This window comes from Gymnodraco acuticeps, unplaced genomic scaffold (genome assembly GCF_902827175.1).
Source record: "Gymnodraco acuticeps unplaced genomic scaffold, fGymAcu1.1, whole genome shotgun sequence".
NCBI classification, from domain to species: domain Eukaryota; kingdom Metazoa; phylum Chordata; class Actinopteri; order Perciformes; family Bathydraconidae; genus Gymnodraco; species Gymnodraco acuticeps.
The window spans coordinates 2,720,873-2,743,914 of NW_022989985.1; the positions used below are offsets into that span (position 1 = coordinate 2,720,873).

At 40.7% G+C, this 23,042-nt stretch overlaps 1 protein-coding gene across 1 annotated transcript; it reads right to left on the reverse strand.

Moving 5' to 3' along the window:
* Window positions 1–5,644: 5,644 nt before the first annotated feature.
* On the reverse strand, window positions 5,645–16,222 carry angptl2b (angiopoietin-like 2b). Its single transcript, XM_034212704.1, has 5 exons — window positions 15,646–16,222; window positions 10,400–11,307; window positions 8,085–8,278; window positions 6,897–7,167; window positions 5,645–6,771 (listed from the first exon to the last, which is right to left on the reverse strand). Exons 2-5 carry the CDS (start codon window positions 11,286–11,288, stop codon window positions 6,572–6,574), a joined length of 1,554 nt encoding a protein of 517 aa, XP_034068595.1. The 5' UTR covers window positions 11,289–11,307; window positions 15,646–16,222; the 3' UTR covers window positions 5,645–6,571.
* Between the last annotated feature and the right edge of the window lie 6,820 nt (window positions 16,223–23,042).

The following is a 23,042-nucleotide window of genomic DNA, read 5'->3' on the forward strand; positions in this document are numbered from 1 at the left end:
TAGAAACATGTTTTTTTCTGCTGTAAAGTTGGGCATTTTAACATGGGGGTCTATGGAAATTGCTCCTTTCTGCAGCCAGTCCCTAGCGGCCCATGTATGAACTGCAGTGTGTGGCACTTCCGTATTGGCATCCCGGCTGTTCCCCAGAGTTTGCCGCTTGGCGCACACTCAAACATCCAATCACAGAGCTTGAGGACTACCACCGGGGTTGCGTTCCGATAATCCAAAAATCAGCTCCTAAATACGTATGTAAGAGAGTGAGGGGGAGGGGCCCTGACCGTCCGTCAATATGTGACGGGTTGGGAGTGAGAACGTGTTGTTCAAAGATGCTAGTGGAGCCTCGCAGCGGCGAAACCGTGCCGCCCGCACCACACTAATTGCGCCGCATTTTCGGCTCAGTTGAGGCACCCTCCGCAAGGTGAGGCCGGCGCGCAGTCTGCATGATCGGCCTGTAGGAAGGGACGTCCCAGGTTCTGATTCAGTGATTTACTCATATAAACATGCTAACAAGCTAGCTAGCAAGTCCTTATTCCCCCTTTGCTTTGGCTAAAATGCCACCATTCCAATGCAAGTATTAGAGCTATTAGCAGCTCCTGCTCCTAGCATAGAATATTGTGACAAATTATATATTTTTTTTCACAAGCAAATTGTAAGTCTGCCCACACTGTAACGCTTACAATTATGCTCTATAGTCTATACTTTTGTGGATAAGGAACAACATTTATTGAGTTGGGGCAAGCGTGCCTTGCTTAGTTGGCAAAACATATTAACCACGACCCAGAGGAACATCTGTGAGTTTCTGAGAAACCAGTCCTTTTCCAAATACAAGTATTTTCATGTTGTTTATATTTTCTTTATTACAACTGAATCAATGTGTTGTACTGGAGTTGATCCATGCTGCAAGAATTCTGACTCACATTCGAGTAATAATTTGGAGGCTCTTTCTGTACAACTGTTTCTGTGAAGCTGTTAGACCACAGCTTGTTTCCTACAGAGCAAGCATTTACTGTAAATCCTTGTAGTTATTGAGCAGCAAGAAGTGATTGTTTATTTCTTTACTTTTGGCTTACTTATTACAGTTGTCACCTTATACTTAAAGTTATTTTCATTTAAAAAAAAAAAGGTGATTATTTAGTTAAATACATTTTATTCGAAGGGATCTTTCTTATCGCCAGATATCAATGAAGTTGTGTGAGTCTCTGTCCTCGGTCTGTCTGTGTGCAATTATTGATAAAGTGAGCTCTGGGATGAAAAAAGCCACACAGTACTACGTTGCAGAATAACATTTCCATTGTGCTAAGGAAAATTCCTGTCGAAAACCCCTCAGAGATCTCCTGCAAGTTTCCTGAAAAGGACTCTCAGTCGTTGTGGAAGAACATGAAACAATGGTCATGGCATGTGGCTGTGCTATAAGCAAATCTGCACATCTCCATTGTTGGGAATAAGTTAAAATGCTGACCGTCTGGAAAACAGAATAATCACAAATTCAATATTCCACTAAATAAACAATGAAGCGACTATTCTCTTAAAGAGAAGCCTCGGCACATTACCATGCATTTCTATTTTAAGCATCTTTTGATGGCTGCCATATGCATCACAATAATTTTACAGCAATAATGGGGAGTAATTCAAATAAATGACTTGGAAAAAGATGTTGGTTACCTTTTATTGCACAGCATTTAGTTGGATCTCACTATATTATTCCATGGTGTTAAAAGTTATGTTTTTGCTGACTTGCAATGTGGTAATGACAGTTATAGGTTGTGTCACCTCGGTGGTATGCTCCATTACATCAATCTGACTGAGGGATTGAAGTTATCCAGACACTGAAATAACAGCAAAGTAATTCTACCTCAGCCTGTCTTCAATATATGGCAAGTTATGACAAAGAGATGGAGACATCAATGGTGACTGAAGAGGGGAAAAAGAGATGACAGAAAGATGGATGAGAATAAACTTTGCAGACGATTTATTGTTTCTGTTGGTGTAAAATGTGTTTTTAGGAAGTTTCTTCACAGTAGGAAGGATTCTGTTTAAAAGTTAGTGCAGCTGTAATGTAATTATCCAACTTCTGTTGATTTAAAATTAGTTTCACAGTCGTATTGGCTACTTGAAAAGATTGTAGCATGACCCTGGCACACAACCAGTGGAAAATAGGAAAAGGATATAGTGGAAAAGCCACCTCCCCCACACAGTCCGTTCATAGAGCTTGTGTTCACATCCTGAACACAAGCGCTGACCTCCTCCATTCCAGGATGTTATAAACTCTGAAGGACTTTTAAAATATGAGTTATCCAGAGGTCACATATTGTTTTTAAATGACATTGACTTGTTGTTAGGCATATCATCGCTACCAGCAGTGATGTATCATTTGCTACAGCGTTTAGTAATTGCCAAATAATTCTAAGTTACATGCCATATAACTTGTCTCTTTGCACATTTTGCATTTAGTTGGAGTAAAGGCATGTGTGTGGTTAAAGTCCCCAGTGAATAGTTTGTGCAGTAATTTCTCCTGTTATGATATCTACTCCCAATGTCAAGTGAAAAGGGTCTGCAGGAGCGCAGGAAAGTAAAAAATGATACTATTAGAAGTATAAGGACGTGGACTTTTACAGACGTGAAATAACAATACAGGACAGTTTGAAGGTTCAGGTTTGAAGGCCCAGGAAATGTGGTTATTTGTGCTGAGTGAGCACTGTGTCAGCTCATGGTTTTCCATGTTGGTTGGAGAGTGGGGGCTGCACAGGCCACCCTTACTGAAGGTTTTCCATCGTGGTGAGTCTTCAGACATACACGGCATCCAAAGAGTCTGTCGTCTCTGTTTATGGAGACGATGAAACACCGTCCTCTGTTTCACCACAAGAAGGTTAATTGACTCAGCAGACTTTAAAAAATGTTAGAAAAAAGTGTTGACCTTTCTGGGAAGACGGAATGATTTGGTTCAAAGTGCATTTTACCTTCTAATCCATCTTTTGTAGAAACACGGCTGACAAAAGTGAGAGTCACAGTAATGAATGTCTTACTTTGTCTCATCGAAAGCCTCTTTGTCATGGGGAAGAGCACTTTTTAGCTGTCAGTGTCATTCGGTTTATTGTTAGACAAGTGCTTTGGCTGCCATCACATAAGCATCAATCTTGACTTTGGCAGCTTATAACTCTAACATAGTAAGTAAGCTTTTATTTGGAACAATGGACTTTAAATAGACACGTCCCGTTTTTTTCTGTTGATAATTGGTCTCTTTAGGTTTGCAGCTTTTTTTTAATAGATGTCACTCATGAGAATTTATATCAAATTGATTCCAAACACACAACTGTCTGAACCGTCCCCTGCTCAAGCCTGTTCACAGAATATGACATTAATGGAGATTGGTTCATTGCAGTGTAAACTCATTCTTGCTTCATTTTCCAGCTGCCTTTGGAAATCTCATTGGCACCTAGTAAAATAAAGGTGGTTTTTGCTCTCAGAGGAGGGGACTGCTGGATGCATTAGTTTTACAAGCCTGTCACTATTCATTTGTCATTCCCTGGTGCACTGACTCTAAATGCAAACGCTGTGCCTAATAGTGTTTCAGACAACATGCTTTATTGCAACCAGTACACCTTAGTTTTTCAAAATGGCATGTCAATTGTTACTCTACCTTAAGAATCTAATTCAGTTTAACTTGAACACATTGTTGATTAGTAGTGCAAAATAAAGCAAACAAATTAAGGTGTCACATAGGAAATAATTAAAAGCCAATAGAGTGGTGCAGGGATGACGTATTTACCCGGAAGTAAGCTGCGCATGGGATCCCTGACAAAAAAGCAATGGGATTTCTCCATAGGATTTTGGAAAATAGCTCGAAATAAGGAAAACGAACCTGTTTGATAAATGCACGATTTGTTCTGCCGAATAATCTCGACATGTCTACCCTACTTTTTGAATTTTCTAATCATAAATCTAATCGCCAGAAGCAAAATGATAACGTTATGCTATAAATGAACTACAGCCGAGTACAGCAGGGTCGCACGACTTCAACCTCACGCCAACTTAAGATCGATGTTCAAAAATACAGATTCAAGTTGAAGCGTTTGTTATTACAGTTTGCAAGAGCGCAGGTACTTGCTTTCAAGCAGAACAGGGGCAAACCAACTTAGCGGGAGTGTTTACGTGTTCGGCGTAATGACGTACAACGTCCTCGATAACTTCTGTACTCCTATTCAGCCACTTGTTAACAACCATCGTTTTTCAGACACGTAAACTCTTCAAAAATCACCAGTGCGGTCACTGCTGATGTATTTAATGTCGTAGAACAAAACGTGATCCGTCTCTTGATTTAAATGCTAACTCACTTCCGGGTTTTAGGACTCGTCACTGCACCACTCTATTTGCCAAAAGCTGTGGTTGTTGCCTGGTGAAGGCACCTGCAGAAGGCTGTATGTTTTCAGCATTAACAAAGCAGTAATATTTCAAACTAATATTCGCATTATTCTTAACTTTTTGGCCAGAAAAGCAGAACAATCTAAATAATACAATGTTACAAATGTAATAGACCGTGTCAATTATTGGGGTTTTATCCAGTTTTAAGCAATATTCATACTTAACAACACCTTTTTTATCCGGATAGAGTATTTTATTCCTTGGATGTCTGGATTTTAAGTTATGAGAGAAACAGTCTGAGCAAATGTCCGCCTCAACAGTTTTAATCACTTGGTCCGGAGGAGACCTCTGCGTATTACTCATCTTCCAACAAAAACCTCTTGAATATACCTCACTCCTATATCTGCCAAACCTTTTTGGGGAACTGATTTATTCAACATGAAACTGCTTAATTCAGCGATTTCATCAGACAGTGTAAGGCAAGGCAAGGCAAGGCAAGGCAAGGCAAGTTTATTTATATAGCACTTTTCAACACAAGGCAATTCAAAGTGCTTTACAAAAAATGAAAGAGATTAAGAAAATGGCATTTAAAATCAGTCATTAAAAAGAAAAGCTAATAAAATAAACATTAAAAGAAAAAATACATGGATAAAAGTTACAGTGCAGTCTAAGATATGAATAGTTCAATTAAAAGCAGCGACAAAAAGAAAAGTCTTCAGCCTGGATTTAAAAGTAGTCAGAGTTGCAGCGGACCTGCAGGTTTCTGGGAGTTTGTTCCAGATATTTGGAGCATAATAACTGAACGCTGCTTTACCATGTTTAGTTCTGACTCTGGGGACAGTAAGCTGACCAGTCCCTGAAGACCTGAGAGATCTGGATGGTTCATAATTTAGCAGAAAATCAGAAATGTATTTTGGGCCTAAACCATTCAGTGCTTTATAAACCAGCAGCAGTATTTTGAAATCTATTCTTTGACACACAGGAAGCCAGTGTAAAGACTTCAGAACAGGAGTGATGTGATCCACTTTCTTAGTGTTAGTGTAGGCTTTGTTTTTGAAAGGAGGCGACTCTTGCTTTTTTTGGGTAACTTTATTTAGGAGGCCTTCATTTTCAAATAATTCTGCTCCCAGTAAAACCCGGAACAATGACGGAATCCTTACATCCATGATCCCAGACTACTTCAGCCGAACTACATCTTGTGTTATTATGTTGATTGAGAGATATTGTGCATTTAGCTATACTGATTATGTTTCATACCAAGAGATGCAAACATCAGAGAAAGACACAAGCTGTACATATTTTATTGCAACGTAATAGTAACATAACAGGTTTTAATACATTATATTACAAATATCTTATGTACAAACGCAATGTGTTGCATCTATTGACATCAACAAACCACTATTTTATACAGTAAATACAGTGCTTGATTCATACAAGCAAATTGGTGGATACCTGTTCAAGCAATTCAAGATTTTAAAACAAGTGAACAAGAAGTTTGAAGCAAGTGTACCTCCACAAATTCAGGTGGAGTTGATTTGTGTTATTCATTCTATTAGATGCATAAGCAGACCATTGATAAAGTCAGGTATTGCTATCAACAGTTTTTATTTGTACGAAAAGTAAATGGCACTGTTTTTATAGTACATGTATTTGCAATAAACAATACTGGCCAGAATATCGACTCTGTATAACAAGTAAATAAATGTAACTGTTCCTATAAATAACACATTTGAAAAATGTATTTAGAATGAATTTAAAGTCACTGGATACGTTTCCTGTGTCAACCTCATTTGCTTGTACTGCAAAAAATAACTTTTAGTATACATACAATATATATCGAGGGTTCCTATCTCAAGGCTTTTTAAACTGAATTATTGTAATCTATTCATGTCAATTAAGGTTTGTGGTGTTTTAGTCACTAAGATCTAATGAGAGCACTGTCCAATAAGCAGTTTTAATTCAGTTTGAATCAAAAACAGCGCACAATCTCCTGAGCAACAAACGCGTCTTAAAAGAGAAATGGTACAAACGGAATAACATTGCAACACAAATTATACATCATCCTGATGTTTTCATATATTGCACTTTCAACATCATCTGTTTCTTTGTAGTGTGGTGTGCTGCCCATCCTTTAAACCAAAAAGATAAAAGTTGCAGGGATTTTAGGAGCTGTTTTGTTTTAGTGAAAGATACAGTACAGTATGTGTGCTTAGTGGAAGGTGTTTGGGTTTGGACGGATCATCATGACCACTTTCTTTAGTGAATAGGCTCCTCCTCTGAACTCGGCCCAATAGACTCCATCTTGATAGCGGCTGCGGTAGTGTCCCCCTCTGTACCAAACTCCATTCAAATTGGAATGGGCACAAGAGTTGTACCACCAGCCTCCCTTTTGGTAGTGGGCGCAATTGCCTAGAAACATAGGGAAAAAAACAACAGAACTGTCAGGCTGCGTGCATAAACAAATGATGCATTCAACACGTTTTAATCATTTGTTTTAAGCTGCCAGTGTGTCCAGTTTCATTAGTTATTTGTACCTGTATATGCATCATGGTCTCTGTCCAGTGTTGTGAACTGTTTGCCGTTATGCCAAGTGAGGGAATCTCCAGCGTTGCCATGATAACGGCCCACCCTGAGCTTGTAGAAGTCGGCCTCAGGCTCCACTCTGAAGCTGGCGTACTCTGCAAACGTCTTCCTTCCGGACCAGTCCTCCAGCGTGACCAGCAGTTTGTAGTTTGCCTGGTTAGTCAGCCAGTATATGTTCTCCAGACCCAGCCAGTACTCGCCATCAATATTGCCAAAGCCTTGCTGTGAAGTGCAGAGATAAGAATAACACCATTAGATAGATTAGGAAATCCTTTCTGAACGCTCTTTGAAAAGCTTAGTTTGGATGTCATGAGGATATTTCAGGGTCGCTGCCCATGTTCTGGAAGTAGTTAAGAGATGAGTTATTATACAGGGTTGTTTATCGTCAAGGAACATTATTATAAATGGTCTTTCTGAGTCAAGTTTATAGCTAGCATCGGGTGTCCAGTCTTTCACTGTTATTTTGTTATTGGAAGCAGCAGGAAATAGTGTTTATGATATGAAGTCTGACATACTGGATCTTGCCTCATTGCTTTGTTCTGCCTCTTGCCATACTGTCAGTGGGTGTGTGGTATCCCCTGCCCTGCACATGCTTTGAATTATGGAAACACCCCTTCTGATGAGTGTACGAATACATCTTCAGATCTCGTGTGGTTTAAAGGTTGTCATAACAGTTTTGGAAAGTTCTCAATTGTTGCCCTTACAGTAGCTGAGATTCAGTCAGGACCCTTGTGAATTTATGGCCAACAAACACATGTTAACCAGTGAACTACTTCCCCCTGTGTGAGGGTTTTATCTGGTACCTTGTGATGCATGATGCATATCCAGAAAATAAGGTTATTTTTCCAGAACATCAAGAATGCTGACACAGCCAACTAAGGTGACATTCAAATCCATTTTGCCCACACTTTTTTGCTTTACTGTGAACTCATTCACAAAGACCAACTGATGTTGCTGGAAATAATGAGTCATGGCTGTGGTGGCAGTGACTGATGCGTTTACCACATTAGACACTTTGAGAGCTCAACAATTACCTATTCATTACTGGTTCACATCTGGTTAGTGGCAAAGCGACCTACATATGCCACCTGCTTCCCTCCAAACTATGAGCTTCTTGATTTGGTGTGAGGTTTTCGCACCTTGTATGTCTCCCAGTTCCTGAAAAAGTTGACGGAGCCGTCCACCCTCCGCTGGATCACAGTCCAGCCACCTGGGTCATGTCTCTGGTCGCACCACACCTGCATAAGCCGATTGGCATTCTCTGGCTTCACCAGGCACATGCCGCTGGCTGTGTGGCCGTCGTCCAGAGCCTGCAGACAATCCTTAAAGGGCCCTAAATAAAAATATTACAACAAGACATGTTAAGCCTGCAAATCCAGTCAGTTACTACTGTTTCATTAAAGTTAAGAAAAGGAAATGCAGGGAAAGCCATAGTGACACAAAGGGGTTTTATAGTCTGTCATAGGGAATCCCATTTGTCAGCAGAGGCTCTTTTAACAGTGGAATTGACTTTGGCTGCTCCTCTCAAAAGGGAAATGGCTGCCGTCTTTGCAGCCAAAAGAAACACTGGCGTGAGGGCAAAGGGAATACTGACTACTGAATGTTGAAACACTTGCTAAAACGTTTAATCACAAGTGATGCAGTGCAAGATTATTATTATTTTACTTTTCACTTAGATTTTGTACTTTATAATACTCAGACACATAATTTTTGTTGGACGAGTGCGTATTACGGTTTCAAATCATGTTTTGAACGGAGGATTTCCTGGATTTAAGTTATTTATGACAGCTTGTAAATCATTTCCTAATCTCCATTTTTCTGCCAGAAGTTTTTTTCAAGTTTGTGTGTCAAGTAACAGGATTGCATCTTGGCTACAACATAATATGAAGATATATTTCTTAAAGAACTGTCAAAGAATAATATTATTCACATGTATGTAGAATCAGCCTGTGCTCTGCTGAAGAGCAATAATCCACACTACAAATACCTTTTTTTTTATTGGACTTTACAGGTCAAGTCAGTTAAATCTAATTTTCCTGTGCCATTATGATTTTACTCTGAAAACCAGACCTAGTTGATATGGAAAAACGTTTATGGTACAACTGGCTCCCCTGCTTCAATTGGCTGTGAAAGTGTTTAAGTTCTCAAGATGTTACACTTGTCTGGTTTGCCAACTGGCCTGGATTACAAAGTGTTTAAATACAATGGAAAGAAATGAAAAGAGACTAGGGGGTCACACAAAGGTGCAGAGATGAGGGAAGGGGTGCATCAACAGTTTACAAGAGATAAAGGAAGAGGAGGTATATGAAAAAAGAAACAAAGCAAATAATTTATAATATGTCAGAAGGTCCCGCTAAACTGAGATGCCAAACAAAGGAATCGTAAAAGAGTTCCCACAACGTGAAAGAGTAACAGTTTCTAGCCTGTTTTTGGTTTTTATTAAATCACTGTGCACGGTATCTGTCTCTCTGCCATCCATTTGCTCTCAGGAATGTCTGTTGAGCAGATACAAGCCAGAGAGCTGCCCTGCCCTGCCCTGCTCTATTCTGCCTGATAAAGTCTGCAGCCTTGGTGGAACATATGACTGTTTCTACCCGGGTGCAACTGGAACAAATGACATCATTCACTCTCAGTAGCCTATCTCTTTCTGTTCATACTTAACCCCCCTCCCATATTTTGTTCACTCTTCATCCCTAGCTCTTTCAGGTCTCTCTCTTTCTCCCTCTATTCCTGCATTGTTTGCAGCTCACTGTTTGTGTCAAGGGTTTATGTAACTATTCGGGGTGTTAGTTGCATGGCTAAGGGCAGGAAATGACTTGCCTCCGTTTAAAGATTCAATACAAAGGCTACCGTTCACATACAGCCTTTTGAATGGCAAGCTGTAGCTCAAAATGTCAATGGAAAAAGCTCCCACTAGTCAAGTTGGGAACGTTTTTTTCTTTTTTCCACCATTTTAAAACTGCTGTCTCAACTAAAACGGAACAACAGTAGACTATTCAGTGCAAATTATACCGCAAAACAACCTTCACATACATTTTAAAGCTTTATTGTCCACTAATATGTGTTCAAGTGTCCCACGGGCTTGGATCCAGCTATTCATTTAGACACATGTATTTAACCTGCTAATATGCTCTGTGTTTTTGCGTCGGTTGAATTGTGGCAATTAGATGATATGCATCTCAAAAGACTTCAGACAACAGCGTTCCTGTTCTCACTAAGAGCCCTTTGCCCTGGGAATGTGTGGGATGTATTTAAATTGGCTGAAATGAATGGAACAATGGATACTTGGTCTTGTCTTGTGATTAATGATTAATAGGTTCAGAACACCATTATCCCAGACACACAATACCTTGTTTGTTTTCACAGTTTGTGGTGGCAACTGGTGTGTTTGTTGAGAACACCAATAGAACTTGGAAATGAAGTGTCTTTATTTCAAAGTTAATATTAGACTTACCAGAGGGCTTGTCAGTGGTGGATGGGCTGTGTGTGCCAGTGGGCATTGTTGGAAGAACCGGTTGAGATTTTTGGTCACTCTGGATCTCGTTGCTGATTGGTTTGCTAATTTGTGGTACAACAGGTGGCTGGTAAGGCTTGTTTAGAGGTGGTGATGGTTGAGGTGGCTGAGACCGTGGCTGAGACCGTGGCTGGGGGACGGGCACGTGACGAGGGGGAGGGCGAGTCTGGCACTGCTCCTCCAACAGGGCAATAAGAGTTGATTGGTTGTTGGCCAAAGAAGCCAAATGTTGGTACTTGTGCTCGAGATCTTTGTATCGACCAGTGAGCTGTGACATCTCAGAGGTTTGGTTCAGGATCTTGTTCTCCATCTGAGCCAATTCAAGAGCATTGTCTCTCTTCCTGATGATCTCATGGAGAAGCTGCATGTACAGCTGAGTGACTCTGGAGTTCATGTTTCGGCTCTCCTTCCTCAGAAGCTTTACCTCATTGACAATACCTCCATCAACCTCTACCAATTGCTGCAGGGTCTCGATCTGCCTCTTCTGTTTCTGCAGCTCCACATTCAGCAGCTCTAACTCCTGTTTGTTGACTCGATTTTCCAACATGGCCTCCGGCTCCTTGGAGTTGACACAGATGGCTCCGGTCACTTTCTGCTGAGGCACAATGAAAGTGTAGGAGCACTTGTCCTGTGGCTGCTCAACTGGAGCCCGCTTGCTCCTTCCAGCATACATAAACTCTCTCTCTAAATCATCCTCACTACTCTGAAACTCTTGAGTCTTGCCCCTGCCATTCTTGGTGTCTGATGGACTTCCCTGAGTTTCCTGGGCACCACATGCTAGTCCATAAACAAGAAGGAGCCCCAGCAGGACCATTGAAGGGGGCTCCATGGATCCAACTCACCAAAACCTAAGGAGAATGGGGAAACAAAAGGTTAGACTGTTAAGAAAAAAAATGTCTTGCTAGTTTGCAAGCAAAAGACTGTATGGACATTCTGAAAATGTTTCCGTTATTAGAATTTAAAGCCTTCAGGATTTGGCTGCATGCTCAGTTTAGGGCATCAATGGGGTCCTTCACAGCAAGGCTGATTGGGACCAGAAGAAGGCTGCCCATCAGGTTTCACTGGTCCCATATTTCATTACCTGCCAGGAGCTGACAGGCACAGAAGCCCTAAGCATACACACCTCAACATAGAAAGGGCTGGAGGTCATTATAGCTCCAAAAATATGGGCTACCGAAAAAGATTAGATCTGAAAGAGAAACGCTCACTTGCCCCGCTGAGCGCTCCAGTGACTGCTATAACTTTCCATGACAGGAAACACATTATTTCATGTGTAATATATAAATCAACCTTATGGTTGTTACACTGTAAGCGTCACTTCTGGCATAAAACATACACTGCTGTTTTCCCCATGGCTTTTAAGTGTTAGTCATTGAATACATCTGGTCTTGATTTCAGTATGTTTAAATCAGTTTTCCACTATCAAGAGTATACAGTACATGTTGTTTGAAAGTTACTAATCACCCCACTGCTTCTAAGACAAATATGTCTTTTGTCAAATGATGTGCTGATCTCTTCAGTCAGTTGCATTGCTGTTAAAGAGGAGTGTGTTTAGCTTAGTTTGTTGGCTCAGATTTTCTTTGGGCAACTGCCACTGCTTGTCGTTGACAAGCAGAAATGCTCCTATCTGCTCCCTTCTGCAGGCATGGACATCTTTGCTTATGGAACATTTGAGACACTACAAGATGAGGCTATTCATGGACTATTTCTAAATATTGATCGTGTTGCATCAGGCCTGTCTGTAGCCTTTTCCAAAAGAGGGAATTACATTGTGTTAAGACCTTGAAAGGCAATCCTATTCAATTCATCCCCTTTCAACATTTGTGTTTCTGTTTTAGCTGTACTAAAAGACCAATATCTTGCCTTAACTATCTAGCATGCTGAAGAACATAAATAGGGATGTTGCATCATTATCCTTATCTGTCACAGTATTTATTTCTGATCAAAGATTATTCTCTCAAACGATGTTACCTACATAGCTCAAAGTTAATGTGTGTGAGATACTTAACGTTTACCCACAGAATGCAAAGTATAGACATTTTTATTAGAAAAATAAGTGCAGGGAGGTTTTTGTAGATGAAGTGGTGTTATTACGGGATGCCACCGAGTCCCGAGGAGAATGTAACTCCTGTGTAAGGATAACAAGGCCTTGAACTCCTGGGGCACCTTAATTGAAAGCTGCTGCATATTGGATTACAGAGGGGTCCGGTGGAACACCTCCCTAGAGTCAGAAGGGGCCTGTCTAATATTCACTCACATTGGTTTGGTTTTGAAGATCCAAGTCAGGAGTGCCAGTCTTAAACATTTGTTATGGCCTATCTCAGTGTGAAAGATAATCTACCATATAATCATCAGAACAAATTTGGGAAGAGAGCAGAAATGTTTTTTCCTTGTTAATCCAGGCGTGCTGCTAGCCCATTAGGTTGGAGACCTGGAGAAGAGAAATGCAGCGCTCACCAAGAACATGGACCTTGGCTCAGTCGACCCTTTTGGCTTTATCTGTCTAGAGCAGAATGTGTAAACACTTTACCTTACCGGAAAGAAAAAAAGGGCCTTTGCCTTTTTGTTATTGTAGTTTATCTCACAAAAATAAAATTACCTTCAGTACAGAACAACATTCAGTCGCATTCTCCCATGGATCTGGTTACAAAAGTTACCTAAAAGTAGTCCTCAGTTGAAAAATGACTGATACGATTAATTAGAAAGTGCAGATTCTGTTTTAAATGTACCATTTAACTTTCTTAGTACGTCTTTAATACTGATCATGGTAACAAAGACCAGCTCAGCAAATAGTGATTGGTTCAGAAATGATTCTGTCATAAATAGTTTTCGAATCATACAGAGAGATCAATGCCATTTAAATGATCTTCAAGACCTCACAGAATGCCTAATAATAGCTCACAAGTAAGCCCATACTAAGATAAAAGAGCAGTCCAGAGCCTGTCCCTTGTAATGTGCTGATGACTGTATTTGGCTAGTGGCTCCTGCGGTTTCTCTGGAACATGAGCTCTGTCTCTGAGAAATGCCGTGTGATTTGCCCCCGCTGAGGAAGAGTCCCATGTTGGACGTCGTTAGCCCGGAATCTCCCGCTCTAGGCTTCACTACACTTCAAAGCTGAGGGGAAAATATCTGCAGCTTGTGATGAAATGTGTGTTTATGTGCAAGTGATTGAATGAGGCATGTGCGTGTCTGCTTCTTCCGATAATGTGTGTTTTTAAAAAACAAGACTCGCTGGGATCAGTGTCCCAGGGAACTGAGAGAGTCCCTTCTGCCCCGGCAGACAGCCTGTTATTAACTCATCCCCAGACTGCCACAGGGAACAACAGAAAGCCTCCTCCTCCTTTTTCACTAATAACAGCCCCCACAGCTCATCATTGTGCTAACATCACTTCATTTTAACAAGCTGCCATTGACTGGCAAATGGCTGCAATGATTAATTGGTGTTGAGAAGTTTCATATATGTTCACTGAAGACACATGAGAGTAGTGTTCAGCGCAAAACCACTGTGTGATTTGATTGGCAGCCCCTATTGGGTGATTTTTTTCAAGTCTGCTTCACACCAAAATGTTTTTTTTACTGTCTTCAGGCGGTTAGTCTGTGTTTACATGACTCCTCCTTCTGGATTTTACTCTCTGTTAAATCAAGTGTGATAGGCGAGTGCAGCGCGTAGGTCAGCGTGTCTCTGACCAGCACTTTTTGGTCATGCTCAGCACATATTAATTAGAAGGTGGGCAGCCTCGCTCAGACTGGCTGATGTCTCTCACCCCAGCCCCTCTCATTTCAGCGTGAGCATGGAATTCCTCACATTCTTCGTCACCTCATTAGAGTGAGCTGCCATACACACATGGAGAGTCAATGGTGGTGGCAGACGGAGAGCTAGACCCTCTACACTCAGGAACATTACTCCCCTTATCCCCTCCGTACCTGTAAGACATACATCAACTGACCCAATTCATTCCCAGTGTCCTACTTTCTGTGTGAATTCCTCATAATCACTTCATCATCCACATTGGGAAATCACAATTCAACCACAACGCACCTGATTTGTCAGTAGCCGAAAAGCATCGGACACTTTGCTCTGCATGATCAAATTAGCCTAAACAACTGGCAGTCTCTGGTATGACACCCAATATGTGTTGGATCAGAGTCACATCCAATTTGCTCATGGTAATCTGCACTATTACATTACCTTGAGGGTGATTTAATTCTTTCCTCAAGCATGTAATCCTTGTAAGCGTGTAACATGACATTTTGAACATGATTTAAGCTCAACCACCACCACATCAGTTAGGTAATGAACATTATTTATTTAGATTCTCCACGGAGCAGAAAGAGTTGATGTTTTTTGTTCAAATGTTCTATTTCGTTCTGTGTCTCACGCTGCTTGGTTCCTTCTTCCGTACCTCACTTGTGGTCTTAGTCAGACAGGGAGGCAGGGGGTCTCTGGGACTGTTTCGATAAGTTCCAGCATTGTACCTCAAAGCCCCCTTATCCAAACACTACCCTGGCAACAGAAACAAAGACGGGATTCAGATGCCTGCTTCCCTGTCCTCCTGAGCCCAGAGGAACATCCTGAAGCTGCATACTGCCTGACAGTCTGCTTATTCTGTTTTTCTTAAACAAATGAATGGTGCCGTTTGAATTCTAGATACATCTCATGCATCATACAAGACTCCTGCCATTGCCAATGTCTTTATAGTATCCCTTTAGGGTCCTGTGTTTTGACAAGCTGAGTGTTTTTTCAGTAGCGAAGAAGCACTTAGCCCAGAGAGCCCGCTCTCCAGCATCCCCCTGCGCTGAGTTAACCCCCCTCCACCAAGTCTATCAGTAGGTCATCATCAGAAAGTAGAAATACCCTTTGGCACCAAACAGTGAGTCAGATAGCAGATGCTGCATGCAACTGCTGAATTTAAGATCAAACAAAATCATTATGCAGAGTGCAGCAGCTTAAGAGTGAACAGTCAAAGTCTGACTTCTATCAACTTAACAGAATAATTGCTTCATCATTGTGTTACAAATCTCATCAAGCTCATTGATTCCGATCTACAAGAAAGGTCATAATTTGCTCTGAAAATGTATCAATGCAGTAATACAAGTAATGTCAGACTTAATGCAATTTACATGTCCCTGTTTAAGCAATAAATACAATTACTGTATAAATATTGTAACGGTTGCACATTGCTTACGAGATAACTGTAGAGTATGGATGGGGCTGCCTCAGTTGCCTTGCCCTCCTGGCAGCGCTGATTGAAGTTTCTCCTGGTAGAAAGTCATCCCAAGTGTGAAAGCACCCTGCGTCCTACTCTCCGCCTTTCTGCACTCTGCCTGTGTAGTTACTCACTCTCCGTCACCTCTGTCCATTCCAGCCGTGGAGGGCAGTGGTGTTGTAAAGCCTATTATTAAAACACCGTCATTAGCTCAACTGAAGGTTAACTTGCCAGGAACCCTTCAGCAAACATTGAGCAGATTGTTCCAAAATCCACTTGAAAAAGTTGGAGCACTTTCAAAAGACAACTTTAGTTGGCTGGTGGAGGTAGTTTCCTGATAAATGGTGAGAGTCCAGGGCAGGTTGTGTACTGCCTGTGGCCCGTTAGTAGAAGACTGTCACTTTCCTGTGGGCTGAATCCATCACTTCTGCCTCACGGCTCTAAGAGGCTGTCTCTCTCAACTGCACCTCTCTCTCCCACTCCCTCCGTGGTGCTTTTAAATGATGAAAAATCCGCTTGCAGTGTTTCACCAGGCAGACAAATTGAGCTCAGAGCCTCCCCCTCTCCCTTAAAAATGAACACATTCTTGTTTAAAGCAACAGCCTCCTTTCTTCACCCCTCCTCCTCCTCATGGCACAAAAGAGATCCACAAGCATGCACAACACCACACACACACACACACACACACACACACACACACACACACACACACACACACACACACACACACACATACACTACTCAGATTTCCAACCCCCTGCCCCCTGGCCGCTGGTTTTACCACTACCACTATTTCTGGCTTGGGCAGCATGGTTATTGTGGTGGTGGACAGCCGCGCTGTTACACTGATCAGATCTGAATTGGCCCTGAATGAGAGCTTCCCCCGAGAGATATGGGAAACGGCTGGTGGATAGGAAGCAGATCCAGGTGTTTTGACCTACGCAGGGTCTGGGTGTGTGACTGCTGTTGTGGTTTATAGCCTGGAGGTGAGATATCTGAAAAGGGCTGGAGTCTGGACATGTGTACAAAGCAGCACACTTGAACGAAATCTTGCAAGGGGATAACTACGTCATGACTTTGAGAGCAGAACCGTGCTTACTTGTCCACGTGTTGGTAGACTAAAGGATATGAAACACGTTGTCATGTCTGAAAGTGGACAGTCCTGCCAATTCTCAATAAATTTCTCAAGCATAAACCTGGATTTGGATACGGTTGCCTTGGCTGTCGTTTGTTGTTTTTGTGAAGTCTTCAATAACCTCTGAAGTTTATGACAAGCCAATAATGTTGTCATTCCTGTTTCTGCTTAGATCATTATAATGCGTTTTCTGTTCAGTAGAAGCTTTGGAGTAGTATTTTCCCAAAAGCCTCTTTTACACTTTCCTAGCAGCTACTAAGATGATTTCTTAATCTGGTATTAACTACTTTGTCAGCTATATAATTTGTTATTGTCCGAAACCCATATGGGCAACTATGTTCATCAGTTATTGTGTTGTTTTCGCCCCTGAGCTGCTGCAGTGTTTTATTGTAGCTTTGTGTTAAATAAAATGTCTATGTTTGTCTGTGGAGTCCGTTTTACAATGCATTAGATGTGTGATTCTCCCCTTTGGAGTATAAACTTTTAATGTATTACAGATGCTGACTAACTTTTATGTGTTCCAACTACAAACTCTGAAAGTGTTTTGATGCATATAAATTGGAAAGATAGGGGTAAAAAATAACAATGAATGAGAAAACTTGTGTGTAAAAGCTCAACAAATACAATTAAGTGCAGAACATTAGTCAATAGAATAAACCAGTTATTGTGAATGTATTCTTCACATTTGTTTTCTACCATGTGCGCAACTCTTCAGGTTCTCCCTCTCGTATACCATAAGTGTACGATCAGCGTTTTCCATGGTGTTGTTTTATATTTCCATTTACCATTCCCTTTAAGCCTATAGATTTATAGACTGGCCTCAGTGTATCTCTGAAATCGGGCTGTTGTAGAGTTTGCATTCATGTGTTTTCTATCAAGGATTGTCATAAAACAGGCAAACTGCAGCTTTGGGGAAATGTTCCCATGCACTATTAACCAACTGTTGTAAGACTGGAAAAGCTATTTGCAATAGGTAGCATTTAACCTTTGTGAAGTCAGTTGCTGTAACATCCTCAGGGCATAATTTAGTTGCAAGTTGAACAAAATGTAAACTACAAAGATGCAACCATTTAAAGTGGAAGCAACAGCTTAATGTTATTTTAAAGAATAAACTATTTATGGAAGGGCTATCCTTGGCACTGATGAGGTTCTTCATCCTCATCAGTGGTAAGCATAGTCCTTCCTTGTGTATATTACAAAAAGGATTACATCAGTTTCACATTCATGTATAATTTCCTTGATTGATCATGTGTGGTGCAGTGTTTAAAGGCAAATGGCCATTGATTTGTTCCACAGTAGATTCAGTTTCTAAATGAATGGAAGTATTTAAATGTTTCCCCTGATGACACAGTGAAAATGTACAACTGGCTTTATGAGACAAAGTTCCTGGCAGAAGATGTTAGACTAGCAGGAGGAAGACAAATTCATTTCCTAAAGTCCAAGAAGCCAGAAGGACCAGGTCATCACAGGTTAAACTGAACTGGTACTATTCAATTGTTTACTCATCTTTTTTCTTTCCTTCTACCAAATGACAACCGCAGCTGAGTTTGCGGCTAACTGGTGAATGGCGGACTGACTCAGCGGCTGGGAAGCTGAGCTGCTTTCCGATGTTGAGTGAATCATTGGATCTCTTCCAAAACCACGGTGTTGGTTGGTGCAGTGATTAGTTATCTTTCCATCACTAATCCTCAGCAGGTGGAGGAACAACGGATCATACAAATGTCAGGGGGAAAATGTTAGTCCTGTATTGAAATAGTAACCAATCAATGCATTTTAAAGCTGCGAGCCACACATGGGAGAGGATCATGGAAAGTGGCTTCATGTTGGAAATGTTTCACAGATGGGCTTCTATGGTAGTGAATGAATAAGCATGTTGAGAAAGTTCTCTGGTTGCTCGCAAGTCATCTGGGATTAGCAGGAGGAAAGCTTCTGTTATGAGTACAATTTGTGATCAGTAAAATAAAATAAATAAATGTACAGCTTAAGACAGCATAAAAGATTATTAATGATATGAGTTGTTCTTTCTTTCTTTGCTGTTATCCATTAAATGGTGAAACTGGCCTATTTGTAAAGAAAGGTTTAATACAAAAGTAATATTCAACTGAAATTAAAGTCACGCACAGGCAACAACTGCCAAAATACTGAATTGTATTTTTTGTCTTCCAAGAGTGACTTGCATAGGAATTTAAACTAAATAAGGACATGCAGATATGAGGAAGTGAAGAAACAGCATTGAGCCTGTAGCACTTGTGTATGGAAAACACAGCTTTGTTAGATCAGTACAGCTTTTTAGATTTGTATTAAAATGTTTTGAATATAAATATATTAAAAAGCAATGTAACCTGCAACTTATGAACTGTCCTGATGTCCATGTTGTTCAGTACATCCCTGGGTGGTTGAAAACATACTTGATTGCCAAGTTTCTTAAAACTTTAAAATCTGGAATAGGTTTCATGGACTTGTTTGGTTTAGAAAACCCAAATGAAGAAGATTTATTACGTTTAATATACTCAAATGTAAGTGTTCCTCTGTTAAACACTAAGGTGTAAGGGGTGAGTAGACATAAAGTGATGGATCATAAATAATAAAGAAAAACTTTATTTTAGTAACATATTTAAATAAAATCCTTAAACTATGAATAACTGTAACCAACTTTATAGCTAGCTAGCTTTATCCTCATAAAAGTTTAAGTAGGTAACACTTTATTTATATAGCACCCTTCTCAACACGGATGTACAAAGTGCTTTACAGTACAGGACACAATTCACAGTACAACTATAAAATGTAGAATAAAAGGCATAAAACAACAGCAGGTAATACATAGGATAAAACATACAATAAAACGCCAATGAAAGACAGCTACTAACTCACCTCCTCCGGCGACCCAAAGGCCTGTCGGAAAAGGTGGGTCTTTAACTGCCCCTTACAAATCTCTATTGAGGCAGAGGCTTTTATTAAAGATGATGCACATTGATTATTTTTATTGGGAAATTTGAATTTACCGATTGTGCTTTGTTCACTGATTTGCTGTCCTTGTCAGAAGGCACAACGTGTCTCAGTTAGTCTAACAGACATTCATTTAATTGGTTGCTTCCAATCTTGGTGTGCATTGCTATAAACATGAAAGTCAACACAGCTCCCATTGCTCCATAGTTCGAAACAAACTTTTATTTCTACTGATAACCCTTTTATAGAATATCTTAATGTTCAGTATGTCCATGATATATATTTTATGAGTGGCAAATATGTAATAAGGGTGTGTTTAGCTCAGTGTATTTACCCAATATGAGTGGCTTGCTGTGTGAGGCCACCTCAGTGAGCTTTGTTTAAACATGGGTCTGTACAAAGCCAGCATGTGTTCCTGTCTGCCAGCCATGATGGATGGTTTTCTGGTGACCTGTATCGACCTTGTCACCCTCGCTCTACTGTTGCTCCATGTTTGTTGTGCATTTTGGATTGACAAGCCTATTACAACTGTGAAATCACTTTAGTAAATTGTTGACGTAATGGGCCTTTTTCCCCCCCATGTTTATTCTCTGTAGCTAGATTACAGATTGGATGTTTATGTAAGAAATTTATCAAAATAGGAATATTAATATTTTCCTCTGTGATGTTGCATGGAAAACATTTGCTTACTTATTCCAAGGCCTTGCTGAGTAGGACTCTCTGTGCCTGGTGGCTGGACCTACAAGGATCGTTCTGTTGGGAGGAAAATGTTCAGTTTTATGATCCGAGTGGAAAGAATGGGACTGGCTCAGGATTGTGTCAAGCTCACCCCAACTGTTGCAGAAACCACCAAATGAGACCTGTAAATATGGAACGTGTGAGAATTCAGAGGAACAGGATTTCAATCAGACTTCATTAGTCTGATGTTGAAAGCATGGGCAGCCTGTGTGGCCTTGTCTGCAATTCACTCAACATAACTCAGGCTGGGTTTTAACAATATGTCGATAACAATGCTGAAGCTGCAAATACCATTAGTAGAGCTGGCCACATATGTAGTAAGTGACCAACTTATATTTGTGGTTATTTCCCAACCTCTTTCTTAACAAGCATTTAGCCATTAAAAAGCTTTGTCGTATATATTCAATTTAACATTCTGCCTTGTAGCATGGAACTAAAAAACCAAGGTTACATTACCTGTTGATGATAATGAGGGCTTAAGCTTCAACGTATGGTTTCCAGACATGTTTTAAAAGAGGGCCGTCCTTACATCATTTGGAAAGAATCCAAAGGAACAAAGTAGGTAAAGGCTTTTCAACAGGTGTTGTGATTTGGGATCCATGGGAGCAGTACAGAACAACAAATAAAGAGCATTGCCAACTAAGAGCAACTTGAAAATATAATGATGTGTTACCTTATGTACTGCTGAAAGGCAATGGCAGTTAGTCTATACGGCTAGTATATTTGAGGGAATTCCAAGGGAGCAGTCTAATGGCCTCTCATTGAAGGAGGGTTGTAATATAGGAGAGCCCTAAAGTTTTCATGGTAAACACACATAGTTCTATCATCAGGGGAGACTGTCAGTCGTAGGCTTTAGGTTTCAGAAAGCTCACCTCTCAGGGAGGTTTATGACTGTTTATGTCAGAAGAATATTTGACCTACTTTCACAGCTCAATGAGCATTGCTTGTGCAAATTAGAATTCCCTACAAAATTGCCCTAGTGTAGAAAATACAATATATTACACGTTCAATATACACACTGTATGATTTGCAGTTGTAACATGCATTTATTTATTGAATGAATCATATATGTTGGTTCCCAGTTATTTTAAAAAGGTCACCCCACATGTTAATTTGATCAGTGTGTTATAGAGCAGCAGTGATCACTCTTTAAAAGACCTCTTCTTGGCTCTGTCAAATCTTATTGGACATTTATTTGGCAACAATATCTTTTTTTGTACATGCCAGGTGAGACTTGGATTAAAGCCATGTTAACACAGGAATCAAATCTTGTTTCTCTTTATTTTAAGCTGCTGGACTGTGCAGAAAACTGCATTCTGTAGCTGTGTATTTAGGTTAGGGTCTGCTAGTTTTAATGACTACTGTCCTGGGGATAGGACAGTCTTGGGAATGATTGGAACGGCACCCTGGCTCACGGTAGACCATAGCTCATTTCCCTAACATTTATGGTATAACTGATGACAGCAGTGACACCCACAAACCTCCAGCTCTGCCTGGCATAAAACACTGTTACTACTGCTTGACATAAGTAGCATTTGAATTATGTGGAATAAATCATCAATAACTGTAAAAGTTTAAAGGTGTTTATGGAGACATCCCAAACTGAGAAATGTAAATGCAAAAATTCACATCATAGACTGTTTATTTTTTCCTTACACAGAGTCTTGGGCTTGTCAGAGGAGTTGATGTTTGATCATTTCCTGTGTAAGGAAACAGCTAAAATAATACTTATTTTATGCCAAGGAGGACTCATGTTGGACCATTTAGAAAATCATGTACTTGCTTTGTGCAGTGACCACATTTTGCAATACAGTATGACTTTTGTGAAGTTAATATGTGGGCATTAAAACGTGCAACCACCACATACGCGCGAGTAGTAGGTCCTAATTTCACCCTCAGAGGCCTGTACTACGAAGCTGGTTCAACCTAACCTGGATATGTTTGAGTTAGCCGGTTGGCCTAATCCAAAACATACGCGCTCTTGCTAAACGGTCCTACGACGCGGGTTATCAAGTGGATCGCTCAAGCCAGCCATGTCCTATCTAGTTAGGTGCGCGTTCACATGAAAGGGGTGGTATTTGGAGCATTCGACCAATCACAAACATGGACAAGCGTACTGACAGCGCAGCGTCATACTTCCTGAATGAAAAGTCAACTATATAATTAGACAAATATGAAGACGTTAAACTTTAAACATCCATGACTTAAACAGTTTATCCAGGATAAAAGCCACATAGCTGCACCCAGGGGCGGATCTACCGGGGTGGCATGGGGTGGCAACTGCCACCCTAAACAATAGCCTTGCCACCCCAGTTGGCATCTTTGTTTTGAAAGAAAAGTTGTGGCTCATCGGACATTTATGAGAGAAAGTCTCTAATGTCAGAGTGCAAGTGAATGCAGCACAAGATGCACGTCATGTAACCCCTCCCCCGGTCCTGGCGCGAGAGTGGAAATATGATTGGTGGCGAATTCAGTTGAACGGGGGGACGGCGCAAAACGAGAAGCATTTCGGACCCAAGCACTGAAGGAATGAGGTAGTTGCGGTCTACAATGACAG

Bases quoted from the DNA above. Each gene is read 5' to 3' on its own strand.
- angptl2b (XM_034212704.1), bottom strand. From the start codon at position 11,288: ATGGAGCCCCCTTCAATGGTCCTGCTGGGGCTCCTTCTTGTTTATGGA. The intron at 8,279-10,399 runs GTAAGTCTAATA...ATTTTTATTTAG, and splicing joins CACCACTGACAAGCCCTCTG to GGCCCTTTAAGGATTGTCTG. The intron at 7,168-8,084 runs GTGCGAAAACCT...TGCACTTCACAG, and splicing joins GGAACTGGGAGACATACAAG to CAAGGCTTTGGCAATATTGA.